The sequence below is a fragment of the Alligator mississippiensis genome, chromosome 5 (assembly GCF_030867095.1).
Source record: "Alligator mississippiensis isolate rAllMis1 chromosome 5, rAllMis1, whole genome shotgun sequence".
In the NCBI taxonomy this organism is placed as follows: domain Eukaryota; kingdom Metazoa; phylum Chordata; order Crocodylia; family Alligatoridae; genus Alligator; species Alligator mississippiensis.
The window spans coordinates 10,137,185-10,155,192 of record NC_081828.1 but is presented as its reverse complement, the minus strand read 5'-3'; the positions used below and the strand labels follow the sequence as shown (position 1 = coordinate 10,155,192).

Below are 18,008 nucleotides of genomic sequence, written 5' to 3'. Positions count from 1 at the left end.
TTCACAGGTCAAAAGCGCCGTGTTTTCTTTACAATTAGCATGAACCTAACATAGATTAGATTAGTGTTTTGTTCTATTTATTTTAAATTGGCTACATGTTAACACTATTCAATGAGCTTGGATAATCTGACAAACAGATTCCTGAGCTTTTAATTAACCCAAATTGAATGGATGACCCTGTATTAAAATAAGACCCTGTATACATTAACCAGAATACACGCACACAAAAATATTTTACCAGCCCCTTATGCATCTGAGATTGTCATCTAGTCAGCCTGGATCAAATAATTGAAAGGTGGATTTGAGAACTCATCACTAAGACATGCGATCCTTAATTGAGAAACTCTTCCTCTGAGGTGAAAGGAGTTTTGCATGATTAAGGTTTGAATTGACCTTTTATTCTTAATTGTGATGCAGTGTCAACTCTTATCTCACCTGCCTGGAAGCACTGGAATTGCCTTGAGCTGTATATAGATGTGCTACATAACGTGTCTGAATCCTGAAATCGGCTTCTTGAATATTCGTGATCTCTCGGAGCTCCATCAGAGTGACAAGTTAAGATTTCATGGGGTATTTCTACTCTCATTTCTCTCTCATTTCTACTCTCATTTCTCTTCTCAGCTGCATTACATAGCATGCATTGTTCTGGGTCACATTACCCACAAAACCCTCTTTCCTAAAAATTAAAAAAAGAGAAAACAGTTGTAAAAAAAATTGAGAAGTACAGCTACCCTTGTTGTAACTCAGGTTCCACTGTGCCTTGTGCAGCGCTCACAATTTTGTGCACATTCATATCTGCTGTTATTCATTTGTGTTGTTGCAGCAATGAGGAGCCCCAGGCCTGAATCGGGACCCCATGACATTAGGCAGTGTATAAATACATAATTGAGTCCCTTTATGAAGGGCTTTTACTGTCTATAGACCAGGTGCAAAGTGTTCAGGTTGTCCACAAAACTTGCAGTGCCAGTCAGCAGTTTGGTCTAGCTCAAAGCCCTTGTCGCTTTAATTTAATGTGAAGGATGTGGTGTCCTGCAGCATTCTGCCTGCCAACTTTTCGTCCTATGTTTTGTATGAATTACACTTGCATTTAAGACCACCAAATGTAAAATGCTCAGCTTGTAATCAGAAATATGGCAGACAAAAGATTTCGGGTCTGATCTTGCAAGCCCTCTTCAAGCACAAACCCTACTGATGTCAACATTATTTTACGTGGACTTGAAAAGGGAAGCAGCTGACAAAGTCAATATGTTATTAAATTATCTCATTTACAAAGCTGAACAGAGGTATAAAATTGGCTCTGAGCGTCAGATACAGTTCCCAGCCATCCTACGGGAGTCCTGTTATTTAGTCTGTGTTCCAGACACCCTGCCTTTGCTTTATTAGCTCCCTGCTGAAACAAGATAATTATTCATAATCTGTGTGTGTGGGATCTAGACAAAAAAAGGCTCTTGAAATTCAGCTGCTTTAATGAATGGCTGTTAACTTGTAAAACACAAGGTTTCCTATTATATACGGACATCATTTAGCCTAGAGACAACCCCCTGTGGCTGCTCTACAGGATCCGAGGGCCTCCTTGCCACAGAACGAACACATTTTTGTCACACGCCGGGAGCGGCAGAACGGGAGGATTTCGGGCCAGGGAGATGTATCCAAGTGTAGAGGCTAGAGCCGGGATCTCTCCAGGAACTTTGCCATAGGGCTAGAAGACACGAGTCCTGGCGTAGCTGAGCAGATAGCAGTGCGATGCTATTGCCGCAACAGTTGCGTTACGGGATTCACTGGCTTCCCCAGTGCCTCAAGAAGGTGCCTAGGATGGGAACTGGGATAGCATTTGAATCCAGCCTAAAAAATGCCACTTTCCTCTCTCCTCCCTACCCCAAGTTAACATTACAAAGAAAAGAAAAAAAAGAAAATCACAAACCCCCTTGCTCATCTCGTATAATCTTCTGGAAATAAATGCAAAAGGATAACGGTTAATAGGAAGGCAAATCCTCCTTCCAGGCCTACAAAAATCATTTTTGGCATCCACATGAGGCTTCAACATGTATTGCTCACCTTCCCCCACCAAAGAATGCCTGTGCTTGGATACAAGAGGCCCTATTGCACAGTCAGCTTTTAAAATCAAGACATCCTAACACCTCCTGCAGCAAGGTCTGTTTTTAAATGATAATTTATCCATAGCAAAATAGAACTCGATGTGACGCATGCCCTTGGATCTCTAAGTAACTGGCATTTTCTCTCCTTAAAAATCACACACAGATGACTCTGCGACTTCTTTCTTCAATTTGCAACTGAGTTCTCAGCTTCCATCTCCATTGGGCTGCGATTGGGGGATTACAGCTTGATCTGTGCATTCGTCAGGTAAGGACGCGGCTCTGAAAGTCCAACTCGATCTTGTTGGCCAGCCAAGCACGTACGTGGAAGAGGACTGTTTTCACTGGTACTGTGTATGTTTGTCTTAATACCATCCTACTTGTTTTGATTTTAAAAAAGATTAAATGCGTAGCCTTTTTTTGGTAAGCATTTCAAATCTGGATTTATCTGTCATTTAAGTTCAGAGAAGTTTAACTAAGTCTTCCCATTGGCTTCAGTGGATTTTGAGTGAGGCCGCAGTATAGGAGGTCCTAATTTATACCAGTGTGAGACAGCAAAATAAGACACTTAAATGATCACTGGCCACATCTACACATGTGCGTAACTGTGGAATAGGCTAATTAGCTGCGGAGTAAAGCATCACCATCTACATGTGCAGCACTATTAGGCCGCAGTAAGCTAACACCACTGTAAAATAGTACTGTCTCACACCAGGGTAATTTATTGTGGTTAAACATGTATAGATGCTGACCATGGGTGTAAATTGTGCCCAGTCAGCCCAGCTAGCAGGGGGCCAAATTCCTGCCTGGAGCCTAGCCATACTTTCAGCAGCCTCATGCCCCACCCAGCCCCTCCACTGCCATCCCCATGTTCAAACTGCTGCTGTCCCAGGCACATGTATAGACGCTGTGCCCAGGAGTTTACTCTGGCTCAAACTGCTCCAGAGTTTATTACTCTACATTAATTGCATGTATAGATGCACTCACTATAACTTAATCCCACTGTATTCAAAACTGGGTTTTGCATTTCTATAAAATGGCACCACGCATCAATGTCAGTGTTTATTTCGGTACGTGAACAATGCATTTACATGACACCTTGTCAATTAACAACGTGGACTAACAAGGAATTAAACTGAAAAATAGCCAAATATCCTCAATCAGCTAGAAAAATGTGCATTATAAAAACTACACTTTTCTTGACAGTATTAAAAAAGACCTTAAAACTACAGTTACTTTAAAAACAAGCAACATAAATTACATTAGAAATACAGTATAACCAAAATAATACAGTATCAATTATTTTCATGGCAGTCTTTTGAATGTAATGTATCTTCAATAAGGAGAGTTTGACCTTGCATCTGTGACGCTCACAAGTAAATCACATCTGAAGGTACAGGTCCATTCCCATTCAGGTCTATGGAAGTTCTTCATTGAATTCAAATGGCAACGTAATAAATCAGACTGTAAATGATTGGCACTACTCAGAGGAACAAGGGTTACAGATTCAGTCCCACAATCTGCAGTGTATTGTGAGTTTCATTCAAGCTAATTTACCCTACTTCTCATCATCCTCTAATTTACCGAATATTTCTTTAAAGGAGGAGAGACTTCAAGTTTACACAAAGCTCTGTCCCGTCGCAGCTCGATAACGCAGGTACCAGAAGCAAGTTAATTTAAAGCTAGATATGGTATCTTTGCCATGGTCTGCTGTGTAGACAGACTCACAGTTCTTCCCTGAAACAAAAACAAATTCTTACCTGAAACACTCAGTGCTCAAGCCTACTCTTGTCAGAGGGAGTGAGATTTTGGTCACTGCAGAAAATGCAGCAAGACTGCACCCCTAAATGGTTATTTATACAGGCTTAGCCTTTTAACAAAGATTCGACTGAAAACGATAAACTCTGCTTTTGAATTTTTGTTTCTGATGCGCATTCTCGGGATAGTCTAGCCAAGTATCTGACAGTCTCTTTGGCCACACCATGCTTATTTTTCACAGGTTGGTTCACGCTCTGCTTTTCCCCTACGCTGTGGACGTTCTGTACAATAAAACCTTGCGATCTACTGTCCTGATTGCGGCTGGATACACAATGCTCTTTAACTTTTTCAGAACGTGCTTGCGTTTTTTCTGCCTCTGATCTCAGCTCCTTCTGAAAGGAGCTATGCTCTGTGGAAAAGACACCGGCCTGAGTCAGTTCCCTCCACTCACAGGCCCCTTCTTTGCACGTTTCTGCCCATTTCACAGCATTCCTGGCCAAGGCAGTTTTCTGCACAGAGCTGCTTTTGATCTGACTTGATGCAAAAGTAATTACATTCAACGGAAAAAAACCTTGAGTCTGACAATGGCAGTGCCCGTATTCTAGAACGGTAGTGCTTGAATGTATCAGAGGAAAACAGACATTTAGAAAATCATGGTTAAAATATGTGTCACAAGGCTGGCTGTGTCCAGTCCTACCCAGATTAGTTTCTGTGACTGGTAAGCAGTCTTCTTTTGGTCTCTGGAGATGGTGCATGCCAGCTGGGTCCTCCAGTTCTCTCTGCCTGAGTTCTCTCTCCAGCATTATGCACTCCAGCTCTTTATCTGCAAATGTTCTTCGTTTCCTCATCCTCTCACTCAAGGTAGAAATAAGACGTCGGTTTTCCTGTGGAGGAGGTTTATAGCCTAGGAGAACAATGGAAAGCTTTCTTGAGCGTTTTCTTTATCAATTATCAATACTGGAACTTCTTGCTACAAAAGATTTGGGCTTTCTTCAGCTTAGTGCCATGCAAACACATGGTAACAGGTTGTCCCTACCTTGCATGTCTTAGAGTAAGCTGGCCAAAACTTTTTTTTTTAGCAAAATATATTTCATCGGCTGACAGTTTCATGAAACTGCTCATTTCAATTACTTTTTTGGATGACATTTTTTTTTTCAGAATAACTTGAAACAGAACTGAGTATTTTACTTTCCTCAGTCTTCCCATTTGCAGTTTTTGAGTTGTTACTTATATTGCCCTGCCCAGACACACCTAACTTCTTTCTTTCTGGTCCCGACGGAAACAGTAAAAATTAGCTGAAAACAAAACATTTTATTTGTTCTTTTCTTGAACCAACTCATTTCCTGAATTTCTGTTTCACAAAAATGTTTTAAGCGTTGTGGTTTTGTCCTGAACCACAACAAAATACAATTATGGAACAGCCAAGTTATTTGTGAGCTTAAAGCGTCAGGCGTTCTAAGCCTGAATAACAGACTGCAAGTAGATTTACAGTCGAAGTAGGCAAGAAACAAAGAAAGAGGTCCTGAGAACAGAGGAGCAAAGTGACTTGTGCATACCCACCTAGGAGAAAGGCTAGGAATAAAGCTAGCAATAGTCCCCAAACCTTCTGACTCCCAATTCACTTTCCTATCAGCTATACCATGCTACCTTCTTTCCACTTACAGTTTACCAAGAGTCCTAGTATTTTATATTCAGATCAAACAAAACATTTTTGATTAGGATTAACATTTACACAAGTATAATTACATATATATAAATGTACAGGGAGACTCACAAATGTAAGGCCTTCTTACAGTGAAGTCAATATAGCAACTATAATAAGGACGAAGGCCAAGCTGCCCGGACCTCCTGCATAAGATAGGCCATAGACTTTCAATTGAATAATTCTTTCATTGAGTGCAAATACGTGTGGCTGAGACAAAGCATGTGTGTGTCAGGACTTCAAGCAGTGGAGAAGCCATGACATCCCTTGGCAGTTTGTACTAATGGTTAAACTGCCCTTGTTAAAAAAAAAAAAAAACAACAAAAAACTGGACTTTAAATCCTTATCAACTTGAAAACTTCTTAGGTTCTGGTGCAAAATTATGTGTCAACAGTTATAAATTGGTTTAAGAATGGCAGGTTTCATTTTATTTTAATCTAGGAACCAACTGGAATTAAAACTAAATTAAAAAAAATTGATAAAATATCCAAGCAGCCAAAATTGGCCATGAAGTGTGGACCCCCACCCCCAGATACAGATTAAATTTTATGCACAATTCTTCCTGGTTTTGTGTTGCAAGTCTCAAGGTTTATTCCAGTCCCCTCCCCACAATCTAAATAATTTTTTGTTTTATTAGAATTCAAGTACATGTTTTAAAAGGGTAAAGTTGGGGAGGAGGGATCTGCACCCCCCCGGAATATAAATATTTTGTTTTGGGTGAGATGAAATTTCTCAGTTGTCCTAAGCAAATTCCCCCATCCCCAATTCATCTAGAAAACCAACAGAGCAAATGCACAGGTCTCCGCACTGCTGCAACCAATGCGTTGAAGGAGAGAAAAAGCATGCCTTATGTTCCATTTAAATGAGCCCTAATTTCTACTGTAAGGTCCTGCAAGGCACTTAAGCACATACCTAATTCTAATAAGACATGATTAAAAATGAGGGATCCCCAGCACGCATGAAGTTAGGTGTGTTTGTAAGGAGTCTGCTGTGCCGGGGCCTAATCTGGCTTCATCTTCCTGCCACTAGGTGTTGTCATGCTAAGATGAAGAGCCACTCTTTCCACGAAGGCAGTTGCAGACCGTCACTTCATGACATTATTGGACAGATAACACTTGACAAAGTAGACTGTTGCCTATGAAAGCTCCTGCCCCTGAACCAGGTGCTACCCGGTCCTAACTTCTGCATAATATTTATTAGAGGTTGGTTTAAAGCCCAAGGAAAACAACTTGCATCTTTCCCAAAATCTTAAGGTTTTTAAAAAACTTTAAGTGTCACAACTCGGGATATCGTTATTATCCATGTAAAATAGTCAAATGCAACATTATAAAATGAATGCGTGTCCTTCTGTGAAGCTGACAAATCTAGATCTGAGGGACTAGCACAGAATTTCTGTGGAAAGCAATAGAAAATGTCGATTAGGATTTAGAATCACAAACGTATAGCAATAAAAACAGATCCTTTGCAACATTTAATATTTTAAAACAGCAGAACCTCTTTGACACCTCTTTTAAGCCTGGTTGTACAACTTGGGATAAGCAGTCTCTTTCTTGGATTTGCCAAAGATCTGCTGATACAGAAGCTGTTTTGAGTGTGGTAGTTTCACAAAAGTAAACTGTGGGCATGTCTACAGGAGACATTTACTGAGCAGCTGACTATATTAACCGCGCACTAAATATCTTGCCATCTCCATATGCCCTATTCGGGCACACGAAATACATTCTGCAGCAGGGTAGTACTTGCAAAATGTAACTACTACTCTGCTGTGGAGGTTTTCATGCATGGTAGCGCATGGGCCGACGCTGCCCTGGCTGGCTGGGGCACAGGGTGCATCCGTGTAGGGCTAGCTGGCAGGCAGCCACCACGCTGAAGCCCCTCTGCAGCATGTGGAGCCTGGGCTGGCAGGCTGACCCCCTGGGTCCATTGCCTCATGCTGCTCTGACCAGGCTCCATGTACTGCGCGCAAATACGCTCCAGAGTTTATTTGTGTGCATTAATCGCAAGTGTAGAGGTGCTCTCTTGGAGAGAAACACGTTCTGTAAAGAGTAACCTACAATGTATTGTAATACTAAAAGCATACACCAGCCAAGGGATTTTTATATTTTTTTACTATATTGTGCAAGTTGCAAGATTAAGGGCCTGACTTCATGACCCTGAATAGTTTACACCGATCAGCCTTACAGAGGACAAGAGAATTATTTCCTGAATGAGGCATTCCTCACTGTAAGCAAGGGTAGGTAGCACAGTCCGATCCTAAGTGTTAAAACTGGAAACTATTAACAAACCAGCTATTTCACCTGGCTGGGGTCATTTGACCCCAGCGCTCTTTCCTGCCCAGAGCAGGGGGTTGGACTCGATGATCTAATAGGTCCCTTCCGACCCTAGCATCTATGAAATCTAAGAAACCTTTCCTTGGATTCTACATCTGTAAAAACAGATCTAAAAAGACTATGTGCTAGCTTTGGCATATGTGCTTTAAAGCTGCAGGTAATTAAAAATAATTATTTAGCAAAGTTCTTACTACTTGCCTAGTTTTAACTGAACCAGTAGCCTTACTGAAATAGCTCCTTCATGCCTAAAGTTGGCCACATGCCTTAGTATTTGCTGAACAGGGAACACAGGTAAATGCTTACCTTCCAATATGCCTTTGACCAAAATACTGGCATTCTTGGGATAACGCTGATACTTCTGCCTGCGACTGGAAACCGAACATTCACTATCAACACTTTTCTTAGCCTGTTCAAAGTCACGGAAAGAAATATGACAAGTTATGCAATTCATTTCACTCGTTTCGTTGCTAGAATACCACTAAAACGAGCATACTAGACATACTCAAGTTATTTTGAAAGGAGGAAAACATCAGTCAAAAGGATTTAAAAAAGAAAAATCTCTCTATAATCTTATTTTATAAATCCCACCTAGACATTTGAGTTTGTTGTTAACTGCATCTTGTTAGAAATCTAGAAACTTAAACACACATTTAATTATCTGAACAGACTTTCATTTTGTTGCAGACTTAAAGAAGGGAAAGCAACCTTCTTCACTGACTCCTTTTCCCTTTTTCGCCACTTAAAACATGCGAGGGCACAATTCAGCCAGTGAAAAGCGAGCCGATGCTAACACACTGGGCACGATCTTGTCCAACAGATGCTGGTTCTTCAGCACGATCTACATTTCCTACAGAGGCTCACAGACTCCGTAGGGAAAAAACACCTGTCTGACAGGGCGACTGCAGCTCTTCTTCATTCCTCACCCCAGGACAATTACAGAGAAATTGAGATTTCAACCCCGAAGTGTTTGCGGCCACAGAGTAATTCTGGAAAAATAAGGAGCAGACGACAGTGCTATTTTTGAAATATGCATTCACAGGGAGCGTTCCTCCGCTCCTCCCTGAAGCCCTGAACTCCTTTCCTTGACGCCGAAGAAAATGTCAGTTGTCAGGAATACGCAGGCTGGGACTTCTGACAGCGGGAGCCCAACGCCGAGATGCGCTCGCTGCGCTCCCCACCGGAGATCTGCCGCCGGAGGGGGCGACGTCCCAGCCGAGAGCGCGGGAACGCTGCCACTCAGCTCAAACGAGCGGGTCGGTTTCCCAGGGCCCCAAGGGCGCTGGCGCTGGGGAGCGCTCGGCACCCGACAACGTGGCCACCTGCCCAGATGCTCAACCAGCCGGAGCCTGCCTGAACAGCCACTTCCCTTATTTGAGGGCAATGTCCAGCGCCCTAAATCTGGATGTGCAAAACTGCAGCCAGACGCAGGTGGGGTTGGGGTGGCTTCACACAGCCGCAGCCTTTCCCCGACCGGGTCCCTCCCGTCCCCAACATCCAACTAATCTCCAATTAGTCCACACCATTCCCCTGGCTTCCTTCCACCATGAGGTGCCGCGAGCAGAGCCGTGCATGTGCCAGCCTCTGACCCCCCCTTACACAAGGCATCCCACATGGTATCTGCACACCCCGCCCCGCCAAAATAAAAAATTTTTTAAAGTTTTGTAATTGTACCCATTTCCCAGACGCGGCAAACTGAGGTAACTGGAACCCTCCAATACAAAAAAAAATAATAATTTTTTTTTAAATTGTACCCATTTCACAGGAGCGGGAAACTGAGGTAACTGGAAACCCCCCTCCAGGGGGAAAAAAAAAATATATATATATATATATATATATATATATATATATATATATATATATATTTGTATATTTTTTAAATTGTACCCATTTCCCAGACGCGGCAAACTGAGGTAACTGGAACCCTCCAATAAAAAAAAATTAATAATTTTTTTTAAATTGTACCCATTTCACAGGAGCAGGAAACTGAGGTAACTGGAAACCCCCCTCCAGGGGAAAATATATATATATATATATATATATATATATTTGTATATTTTTTAAATTGTACCCATTTCCCAGACGCGGCAAACTGAGGTAACTGGAACCCTCCAATAAAAAAAAATAATATATTTTTTTTAAATTGTACCCATTTCACAGACGCGGCAAGCTGAGGCGCGGCGCAGAGCTCACCTGGGCGCCGCCCTGCTGCCGCCTGCGCAGCGCCACCTGTGCCGCGGTGACGCGCTGGCGCTCCCGCACGCGGCGGCAGCCGGCGCACACGCAGTCCCGCCAGCGGCACAGGCGCTTGTGGCCGCGCAGCCCGGACACGACGCCGTGAGTGCGGCACCGCGCGCACTTGGGTGCCCGGCCCCGCCGCCGGCCCCGCGCCGCCTCCCCGCCGCCGCCCGCCATGCACCGGCCCCGGCCCGCGCCGCCGCCTCCGCGCCCCTAATGAAGGGCCGCCGGCTCCTCCCCGCCTCCGCGCCCCCGGCCCAAGGGCACCTGCCGGGGGCGGGGAGCGGAGGACGGCTCTGCCTTCTCCCCTGGCCGGTGAAGGGGGGGGAGGGAATCGCCCAGCCGTTTCTGTGAGCGCCTCCCCGGGGGAGCTGCTTGCTGCCTGGAGCTGGCCCCTTGCCCTGCGGCGTGCTGTGCCTCCTTGAATGGCGGGGGACGCGGAGGGAAAGGCCACTGCAAGGCTAGATCTTTCTTGGGCAGAGGATGGAGCTGGGGTACTCGGACCAGCTGTTCCTCCTTGGCAGGCCCCAGCCCTGCTCTGCCCTACTCTTTTAGGGCTCAGAGCTGAAGGAGAAGCTGTGGGCTCGAACCCTCCCCTGACTCCAGACCTGGTCCAACACGAGATACCCCCTGGGAAATCCTCGCCTCCCGCAGGGCCGCCCTGGCTACAAGATCGCTCTTGCACTAAGCTAGCAATGCACTAGGGGCTGCCGGGAGGAGTTTGGGCAGACCAGGCTCTTTGGGTCAATCTTTTATGAGGCTAACTCAAAGAGTTGGGGAAATTCTTGGCAAACGTTTGGGTGTAAAAACCCTTGGGCAGGCGGAGGCGGGTGCGTGCGCTCTTCCTGGCTCACCAGTATTTTGGGGGGCCTCAGTTTGCCAGGATTTCCAACTGCAGGGACCAGACCCCCGACTTCCCCAGACGTGGGGGGTAGAGCAGGCTGCGTTTCACATGGGCAGCTTTGAAAATGAGGGGTTGGCTACCAGCTCATGCAAAATAAGCCCTTCTGACTCCAGCAGTGTTGACCAGGATTGCCCCTGTTGGTGGTTCTCTTACTCGAGACACCAAAATACCTGGCTGCACCCACCAGGCGTGGCGCATTTGGTGACCTATTCACGTCCAAAGTCATGGAGTCCACAAATCCAATCTTTTTTTCTGGCATTGATAATGAGCTGGGTGCCAACTGCAGACGGGTGGGCTCTTCAAAGGCCCCCGTTGCAATCTCTATAAAAGGATTTATTGAGGGATGTGTGTTTTGCAGCACGTCGCTGTTCATTTGTTAGGGAGCTGTCTCAGTGCCAGGGATGTCGACTATTGTTTCTGAGATTGTATCGAGCAAGTGAAACCGAAGGCTGGATGGTTCGCATTTATTTTGGATGTGTACAAATCCATCTGCTTTCCCTTGGGTAGATGAAGGAATATTCCCCGGGGGGCATGGCCGAGGTTTGAATTCACCGCAGAGATCTGCAACCAGGCAAAGCGCTCGGAGTTGCCGTACACTGGCATCTACGCAGAACCTGCCCAAAAGGCCGTTTGGGGCTTTTGAAGGTAATTCTAGGAACACTATCTTTCCTGGGCCCTAATAAGCAATCTTTGAAAACTGCATTCATCAGTAGAGAAAAAAAATGTATTTTCATCCTCTCTTGCTAAACCAGGGGCAGGCAATTATTTTGGGCGGAGGGCCGCTTACTGAGTTTTGGCAAGCCATCAAGGGCTGCATGACGGGCAGCCCAGGGCAGATGTATATTAATTTTCTACATTTTTTAGGGGCCCCGTGAGCTGGATAGAATGGCCTGGCAGGCCGCATCTGGTCCCTGGGCCGCATTTTGCCCACCCCTGCGCTAAACGAAGCCGGTCCCAGTGTCCAGTTGATGCCCGAAGAAAAAGCTGTTTCCTCGACTCCTCTCGTTGGAACCAGCGCTGCACGTCTCTGGGTCCCTCCTGCTGGAGGTGAGGCCAGGGGTTGGATTGCATGAAGGCATTGTAAGCTCTGGCTGCAAGATCTCTGCTGTCCTAAATGTTAGGAAGTTCATGAGGTCAGTTTTCCAGGGCAGGACAATAGAAGATAGGTAAGTCATGTATTTCAGAGCTTGAATTAAAACACCAGCAGGAGATGCCAACTTTGGTTGTGGACCCCAGGCCACGCAACCAGAAAGTCAAAGCTGAAGTTCTGCTTTTCCCCCTCTCCCATTACACCACAGGATCCATTCTGGAGAGCCGGTGTTCTTTGTTTTCAGAGGCTCCCGGAGCAGGGGTGGGCAAAATGCAGCCTGCAGGGCCCCTAAAAAATTTAGAAAATTAATATTAATCTGCCCTGGCTGCCTGTCATGCAGCCCTCGATGGCTTGCTGAAACTCAGTAAGCGGCCCTCTGTCCAGAATAATTGCCAGCCCCTGTCCTAGAGACATGGCACTGGTGGTGTACTCAAAAGGTCCAGGTCTCTGGTCACGGCCAGATCCTCCTTTTCTAAACCACTGCACACAGATGTTTAAATAAATACCTGTATGCCAGGGACACAAATCCCATGACCTCTCTGGGAATCTGTCCCAGTCTCATCCTTAGAAAGTTCTTCCTAATATCACACCTCAATTTCCATTGCTGCAATTTAATTTTCTCAGTTTAAAATGATCCTTCGGTGTTTCCCATTATATTTAATGGTCATCCGTCTGTCTGCTACCCTCCTAGATTTATTTATGGAAAATCACTCTACTGGCTCTGAAAAATGCTGCAGCCTGCAAGGACCAAAAAAAAATCAATAAATAATTTGGAGGCAGTGAACTCAGTTGGTGGACTGACTCTCCGTGGGCTCCTCACCATTGCTTGGCAGCTTTCAGTGACGGGTGTAATGAGCCTGGCTGAAACATATGTGAATATCTACGGTAAAAGTCCAGGCCCAGGACTGAAGGGCGTAGGAACTGAAGAACGCATTTGAACACGCTGCAATGATGCGAGAAAGGTGGTGAGGAAGGGAAGCATGCATCTCCAAAACAGGGGTACATGTTGCTACATGAGACTTTTTAATCATATAATTGTGACCATATTTTTGAGACAAAAGAACATCAAAACTGTACATCTGCAATTTGCTCAGAAGAACACACTTCCTAATGGGGAACAGAACCCGTCTTGAAAAAATGCACGGGTTCGCCCAAGAAATTCTACATGTGCTTGTTATTTAAACCAGATTCGGGGGAAAAAAATGACTCGAGTTGCATTGCCTTCCTCTTGTGGCCTGGGTACCTCATAATACCTGTAAGACATTTAGAGCTTGACGCTGATGCTTGGTGTAAGTCAAGAAGATCTCGATTGAAATCAGCTGGTGCATGGGTGCAAAAACAGTGAGAGACCAGACTCAGGCCCTAATTAGGTCTGAAATCCAATGAAATTAATAGGAGATTCAATGAAATGAATAGGAGATTCAGCAAGTGGCACAATCTAAAAGGTCCTTCCATTTTTTCAAGTGATTCTATTTCTATTATTACTCTAGTATGGATTATTCTGCTATTGCTAAGAGATGCCTGACTACTAACTAAATATATAGATGATAACACAGGCTCCACCAGGTCTTTATATACTGTATGTACCATGTGGTTTGTACATATGGAAAGAATTGATCAAGTGATACCTCTCTCCTCACACCTAGTAACCTTATTGTGCCTGATAGGATTCTTGTCTCTGTTTTCTTTCCTGCTGTAAATCCAGACTTCACACGGTGTATGAACAGCCATGGTCAGAGATCTAATTGGAAGAGTTAGGGTAGCTCAATGGACTCTTACGGATAACGAAGCCCTAATAGAGTAACAAATCCTGCCCATTTGAAACCAGAATATCTCCAGAATGAAGTGACTGTTCAAACATGGAGAGTTAGGGTAGATCTGCAATGGGACCCCGGAGAGCTTGACACGGCACCCTGAAGGTTCAAGTGATGACCTTCCCCTGCTTTGCACTTTTTTGTGTGGGCATCCACACCCGAGCACTGTGCGCACGTGACAATGGTAGCACGTTACATGCACTTGGGAATGATTTTGCAAAAGATGGCATGAAACAGCGGAGAATCAATTCCTTATAAAGGATGGAGCTGGAGCTTGGACATGCGTGTGATTTCTAGTTACAAAAATGTATTCGATTTTTTTTAATCCAATGCCAGAGGATTTTCCCGTGCCCAGAGGCTATGTGCTGGGTTCCCTGCTCTCCACACCGGAGCGAGGATATTCCTAGTGTGAAAGGAAATGTGGGCTTGTGGTTTCCTTCAAGAAAATCCCTAGCAGGGAAAGGACCAAAAGGGGACAACAAGGGAAAGCAGCACAGACAACACAAGAAAAATCGATAGTTAAAATTAAAAAACTTTGACAATAGATCTGGTGTTTAAAAAGGTTAAGCGCTAGATCAGGGGCGGGCAATTATTTTGGGCAGAGGGCTGCTTACTGAGTCTTGGCAAGCCATCTAGGGCCGCATGACAGGCAGCCAGGGGGAGATAAATATTAATTTTCTAAATTGTTTAAGGGCCCTGCAGGACGGATAGAACGGCCTAGCGGGCCGCTTCCGGCCCCCAGGCCGCATTTTGCCCACCCCTGTGCTAGATCTTATAACCCCTACTCACATGGATGACCATTTATGTCCATATATTCACATTTAAACGAATAGGACTACTTGTTCACACAGGACTACTTGTTCGCGAGTAAAGCACTCTTCTGGTGAGAACGAACTCGGGCAACTGGCCCCGTCTGTCAAAGCAGCCGCTCTAACGATGAGCCACGGTGAAGAAAGCCATTTAGCGATACCCTAACTTCAAGAATAAACTCAACAAAGTCCTCCTTTCAGTCCGTAGACTTTTCTATGCCTTTTTGGCAGGCGAAACATAGGCATAGCTTTGTGACTAGCGCTAATACTGGAGTAGTAAAATAGTGTTCAAAAATAGGAAAACCAGACCCATTTGCTGATGAAGAATGATTTAATTAAAGTTTCCACCGTTCCAAAGCAGGTATGTTTCACATCATAAAGAATCGCTGTCATGAGAATGATTTGTTTTAGGGGGAGAAATATTTTTTTCCAGCAAACTGTTGACTTCATTGGTAGGCAATTAAATATTTCGCTTGTTAACTGGATTACTGTTCACAATTAATTACTCACTAATGTGGAAAAAGCTGTATTCTTGCTGGGCCTTCAGAGTTTCACATAGGCTGGACATAATGCCAAGACGAAGAATACCCACTACATTCCCATTTTTCATTACCTGGGAAGAGTTAAGTTTTCCCCATTCCAGTTAGTATCAAACAAAAGCAGGCTTTAGTCCAGAAACAAAAGCTGACACTGTAAAACGTTACCATCTCACAGTCTGCTTTAAGACAGTGACAAATTATTTTTACATATGTTTGCAGAATGCAAATGCTATTTGACCTTTCCAGAAACCATTCGCATGGTTTTTTTTATACTCTAAACCTCCCGTGGAAAATGTAGAAAATGCAAATCTACAATATACTGAGGTTTTGGGCAATGTCACAGACACCTTTGTACAAAACCTGGACCCCAGGCCTGCATACCTAAAACTCACATGTGTCAGCTGTAGACTCTGGCAAATAGTTCTTCTAAACGCAAAGGTCCTCTTGTTAGTGTAAGAGTTTGAAGGACAAGCGCCTAACCAGCTGATTCCCTTCAGCATGCAAACGACGACCGTCCTTCTGCCATGGCTTCAATGCTAGACATAATGCGAGGGAACTGAAAGATGAAAAATAATAAAAGCAAAATTTTCAAAATGACATCCAGAGAAATGTGCGCTCAGGGGAAAAGCTGCCTCCAAAAAATGAATGGACTCATAATGATTCTATTAGCGGTTCATGCATAAAATCACCACCAAAGTCAATGGTAGCGTTGCATACCAAAGGCTTGCAGGGGTCTTTTCCACAGTGCACTGTTCTAATATTTTGAAGTTCTACTAATCTGACCAACATTGGTGCAATTTCAGCTACAACAAAAAGCAATAAAAATCATAGCCTTGGTTAGGACCCTCTAAGACCTGTATAAAAATACCAATTGTAATGAGCTGTGCATGCTTTTATTAAAGAGGGTCAGGTGAGACTGAAACACAGGGCTAAAATAATACCACGACAACTCAAAATAATGCCCAGTCAGCTCAGTATGGACTGGCTGTGCCCCCTTGCTAACTTACACTGCTTTTTTGTATAACGTTGAGTGCAAAAGAACTGGTGAATGCATTTCCTGACTGCATGATAAAATAAAAGGTTTTACTTAGATAATACAAAATCCATGGATGTGACTGTGCAAACATTTCCTAAATTCATAAATACCAGAAAAATCACTTTTGAACAGGTCAAGAATGAAAAACATCATCCCCTGGAAAGCAAATTTACCAAAAATTAAACACCTGATTTAGAATGGTAAAGGCCTGTCAACCAGATGTTCCCACTGTGTGGATAGGCATAAAACTAAAGATAAATAGAGCGCTGAACTATTCCCACAAAAATAACTAGCAAAACTCACATGGCTGTCAACGGGAGAACAAAGGAGCCCCGTGCGACAAGACTTCTGATGCCGTATTTGTTCTGATCCTGTTAACTCTGTATACAAGTCAAGCTCCCATTTCAAGCTTCAATTTTAGGAAAAACAGCTGGTTCCCTGAAAATGAGGATATTCTAAACCAGGGGTCTGCAGCCTAGGAACCATGGCCTTATCTGGCCTGCAAAGTAGCAAGGAGGGGATCGGTGGCAGCTTGGCCTGCCCTGTCCCCTTTCCCTGCCCTGCACCATGTCACTGACCCCCTCCAGAGCATCCACCTCTGTACCCATCCCTGTTGCTCTCCCTTGCCTCCTACACCAGACGCTGCTTATAGTTGGAGTCAAATTCGCCTCTCCCCACTCTCACTGGGGATAGGCATTGGGGACAGGAATGCATTGGGGTGCATGGCAGAGGCGGTGGCACATGGCAGGGGTGGCAGCAGGGGAATGGGGTCTATGGAAGGGAGAACTGTTGAAGCGATCAGTGGCCCGTAGCAGCAAGGGCATCAGCAGTCCATGATTATAACTACTTTAAACAGTTGCCAACCCCTATTCTAAACCCCCATATTCAGCGTTTCTGAGAGAATCAACCAAAAACTGGGGGAAAAAAGCCATGATTACAGCCTAATTGTCAGGGGCCTAAAAAGTCAACCCTCTGCATAAGCCAAGTATGATTCCTAGCATTCTTTTTGAGGAAAATAAGGCTGACTTATAATCCTAAAAATACAGTATATCCAGCAAACGGACTTGTGCCAAAGTTCGTTCTCAAATAGAGATGCATTTTCAACTGATGTCAATGGAAACTGCAGGCCAGTCGTTTCAAGCAGAGTTTTGAGCAGTCGAGGCTGGATCACTGGGATCTGGCATGAGTTGCAGCAGCTACTGGAGAAGCTTAATAGAAATCCAGCTCTCCTCGACTACTCGGAGGAAGCCAGAATTGAAAGTTTCCCCAATCATGGCCAGCAGCATGCTTGTCGTGGCCAGGCAGAGAACTAGGTGGTCGCGTGGCGTTCTACCTACTTGTTCCTCTCCGCTGCATTTATATTAGCAGGATATAAAAACGTTTCACATCTATCAGAGTCAAATCAATGCTTTCTATTAGCTTCAACTGATGTCAGAGCAGGAGTAAACACGCTCTAAAGTTTCATCACGGCTCTTTTGTCTATCATGACCAGGGATGTACAATCAAACCAATGGGGTATGTAGCCATGAGCCATTAGGGGCTAAAAGTAAGGGTTGCCAAAAATGATGCAATGAGGAAAATCCCACTGGGACACAAGGTCAGGATCTAAACAACCCAAGCAAAAGTCCCCAAACACTTACAAATGGAAAGAAAACAGCAGCAGAAAATGAAAACAAGGAGTGTGTTTTTCCCACCTGG

At 44.5% G+C, this 18,008-nt stretch overlaps 1 protein-coding gene and 1 long non-coding RNA gene across 2 annotated transcripts; one reads left to right on the top strand and one right to left on the bottom strand.

The window, feature by feature from the left end:
• Window positions 1-3,142: 3,142 nt before the first annotated feature.
• Window positions 3,143-10,788, bottom strand: LOC106738071 (uncharacterized). The gene is made up of 3 exons (XM_059727848.1): window positions 10,074-10,788; window positions 8,187-8,289; window positions 3,143-4,755 (listed from the first exon to the last, which is right to left on the bottom strand). Exons 1-3 carry the CDS (start codon window positions 10,293-10,295, stop codon window positions 3,959-3,961), a joined length of 1,122 nt encoding a protein of 373 aa, XP_059583831.1. The 5' UTR covers window positions 10,296-10,788; the 3' UTR covers window positions 3,143-3,958.
• Window positions 10,789-11,901: 1,113 nt separating this feature from the next.
• Window positions 11,902-15,220, top strand: LOC132250730 (uncharacterized). The gene is made up of 2 exons (XR_009462318.1): window positions 11,902-12,069; window positions 12,804-15,220. It is a non-coding gene; the product is annotated as an uncharacterized LOC132250730 (long non-coding RNA).
• The last annotated feature ends 2,788 nt before the right edge of the window (window positions 15,221-18,008 follow it).